At 32.0% G+C, this 3,067-nt stretch overlaps 1 protein-coding gene across 1 annotated transcript; it reads left to right on the top strand.

Annotated features, from left to right (window-relative positions):
- Positions 1-458: 458 nt before the first annotated feature.
- LOC132131704 (uncharacterized) lies at positions 459-1,986 on the top strand. Its single transcript, XM_059543792.1, has 5 exons — positions 459-638; positions 732-1,064; positions 1,208-1,327; positions 1,464-1,525; positions 1,820-1,986. The coding sequence occupies exons 1-5, from the start codon at positions 479-481 to the stop codon at positions 1,907-1,909; spliced, it is 765 nt and encodes a 254-aa protein (XP_059399775.1). The 5' UTR covers positions 459-478; the 3' UTR covers positions 1,910-1,986.
- Positions 1,987-3,067: the final 1,081 nt, after the last annotated feature.

Raw genomic sequence — 3,067 nt, 5'->3', positions numbered from 1 at the left:
ACACTGTACAAAGTACACTATAAGTACATGTTAGTACACATACTGTAAAATAAAGTGCAACAAAAATTTCCCCACTATATATGAGCTTTCTGTATTGCTAAACTGAAATGCATGATGCTTTTCTTGAATGTTTAATCACAGTTGTTTGTAAGGATGATCCAGAGAAATGGTGATGCATCAGTGCTGCACCTCAACTGGCATAATACTTATGTCAATGTGATAATTCAGTTTCTCTCCTTTTCCTTTTATTTGAAAACCATTTTTTTCTCTGTGTCATTATGGAATTTGTAAGATATAAAATAAAAAAATATATATATTATAAAACATTTTTGCATAAAGCTGAATGTACTGAATTTTATTAATTTTTTTGACAAAATGCATAGGATTGTTGTTATTTAAATTCTGTCAATTTTTCATTTTTGTATTTAACATTTTTTATCAACTGCATTTTTAGTACATTCGGGTTACAGACCTGAAGATGGCTGAAGTGCTATCAGAGAAGCCCAGCTCTGACTTCCTCTTCTCTGTGTGCTCGAGGTTTCACTGTGTTTCCGCTCACAGTGAGAGATGTTTGAATGATCACAGAATAGAAGATATTCATCTGGATCACACGATGAAGATCATCCAGCTTCAGATCTGTGAGTTTATCACATATTATATTGAATCAGTAAATGGGGTTTCTTTTTATTTAATGTCTTAATAAATTATAAAATAAATTATTTGTCTCATAGATCTGTTCATGTGGTCTCAAGTCACAGAGAGTCTAACAAACACAGCAGTAACTTTAGGAGCTGATGTGATTATAAGCTGTGATCTTGATATAAAGGAGATTTACTGGTTCAGACAGAAATCATCAGATCCTCCAGAGTTGATCTTACGCACTTTCAGTAGCACAGAAGGAGCAGCTAAATATGAAAACAGCATCTTCAAACTCAAATACTCAGTGAAAACTAACAGTAGTCTGTTCATCAGAAATATCACCGCTGATGAATTAGGAGTTTATTATTGTGTGAAAACTAGTGAACCACAAAAATTCAGCAACGGCACCAAAATCTACATCAGCAGTGAGTTACTTTCTCATTTCAGATGGATTTTCAATAATAAATATATTATACACATTTATGAATAACTAATATTTTTGAAGTGTCTTTGTTCTGTTAAAGACTGAAATTGAATAAAGACTGATAAAACCAAACGTATTGTACAGACTCAGTCTACAGGAATCAGACGGAATCAAAAGATGCTCCACAACAGGAGACACCATGGAGAAACCTGACCATCATCACATCTGTTCTGCTGAATGTGCTTCTGATCATTGCATTAATAGGTTTGTACTGCTTTTACTGCGAGTATGTTCAGATCTCACTGAACTAAATACAAGAAGACAAGACTCTAGATCTACACAAACATTACCATATTACACATGCTGTATGAATTGAGTGATCGTTCATTCATTGTTTCAGGTTTGGTGAAGAGCAACACTGATGCAACTGGAAGATGTAAAAATGACTCAAATAATCTACAGGTAAAATGCATAATTAAGAATTATTATCTTGTTTTTTCCTCCAATACATGTCCTGATTCTTGCAGTGAATAAATTTATTATCTGAATAAACTGAAATGTTTAATATGTGGTGCTGTTACATGACTTGATGAAATACTCGATTGTGATTGAAAAAAGTAAAAAAAAAAAAAAGTGTTTTAAAAACTGAAATAAGTGTAAAATAAATTCTCTTCATCTACGGTTAGAATTTATTGGCGATGATGACAGAATGAATGTATATTTTGTCTTACATATTATAATATCATCTTCTTTCAGTGTGCTGAAATAGATTTTTCCATGTGTGCCGGTAACACCAGGTCTTGTCCAGAGCAGAGCAAGATTGTCTACCGCCAATGTATGATGTAGAATACATTATAAATACAAACTGTGCCTTTATATCATTTTTTTTTCTTTTTTACAAGCTATAGTTATTTTCATATACATTTTTTAAGTTCAGCATATCTAAATATGCAGAGTAGTAGACGTTAATATAAGTTTTTTTTCTTTTCTTTTTTTCTGGTTGGTATGAGTGGAGATGTTGCTTATATATAATAGTGATAATCATCATGTTTTTTTATTATAAATGCGCTGACGTTTACACTAGTAGTTAGAATTGTAAACCACAGGGCAAATGAGGTTCCTTAAAAATGCTTTTTGCTGTTGCAACTTTCATGAAACTTCATGCAACAAATACTTGATCATAAATTAGCTGGCAGTCCTGAATATACATTCCACTTCTTCATTCCTAATGTATGTAACATTGTCATGAAATCATGGAATTTTCTGCTAGTTCTACATTTTTATATTTTATTATTTGTCATGCAGCTGGAAATCAAGGAAACAAACCTCAATAAATGTACTAGAGAGATTTTTTTGCCTTGCATACTAAATGTTTTGTATGTTTTCTGTACATATTGAAATGTCTATATTTTGCACAGCTCTTGTTTGTGGTTTACATGCGACATATTTCAGACACATGAAATGTTCCACTGGTTTAGACACTGACAGACAACACAACTGTACACACTTGCACTCAGCTGGTGGTTTAAACTTTTACTAAGTGAACATGAACACGAAACACTATGAGCAAATGTTCACTTGAACCTATTTTACCACAGAGATTCACAGTTCCTATTCTATGCATCTTATTCATTTCAATAAAACTGTCAAAACGAACAAACATTTCAGTAGGAAATAGAATAACAGAAAAAAAACAGTGTAGATAAATGTATGTTTTACAGGTATGAATTTAAAGATTAATACTTATTAATAAAAATAGTACTAATTGAAAAAAGAAAACTCTACATGTGTGGTCAGCACAAACTTACCTTTACTTCCTCTCGACTGTGGTTAAGTTTGTTTGTTAGTATGAAATCAATGAGCTTAGAGACACAACTGTCATGCTGAAGTCTTTGAACGTCCTAAATATCATACAGCTTCAGCTCTGTGAGCTTACGTGCATTATAAATATATAAATTGATTTAATGTTTCACATTCCATATTATTTCGAGTACCTAACACATA

This window comes from Carassius carassius, chromosome 48 (assembly GCF_963082965.1).
Source record: "Carassius carassius chromosome 48, fCarCar2.1, whole genome shotgun sequence".
In the NCBI taxonomy this organism is placed as follows: domain Eukaryota; kingdom Metazoa; phylum Chordata; class Actinopteri; order Cypriniformes; family Cyprinidae; genus Carassius; species Carassius carassius.
This window is presented reverse-complemented; position numbering and strand designations above follow the sequence as displayed.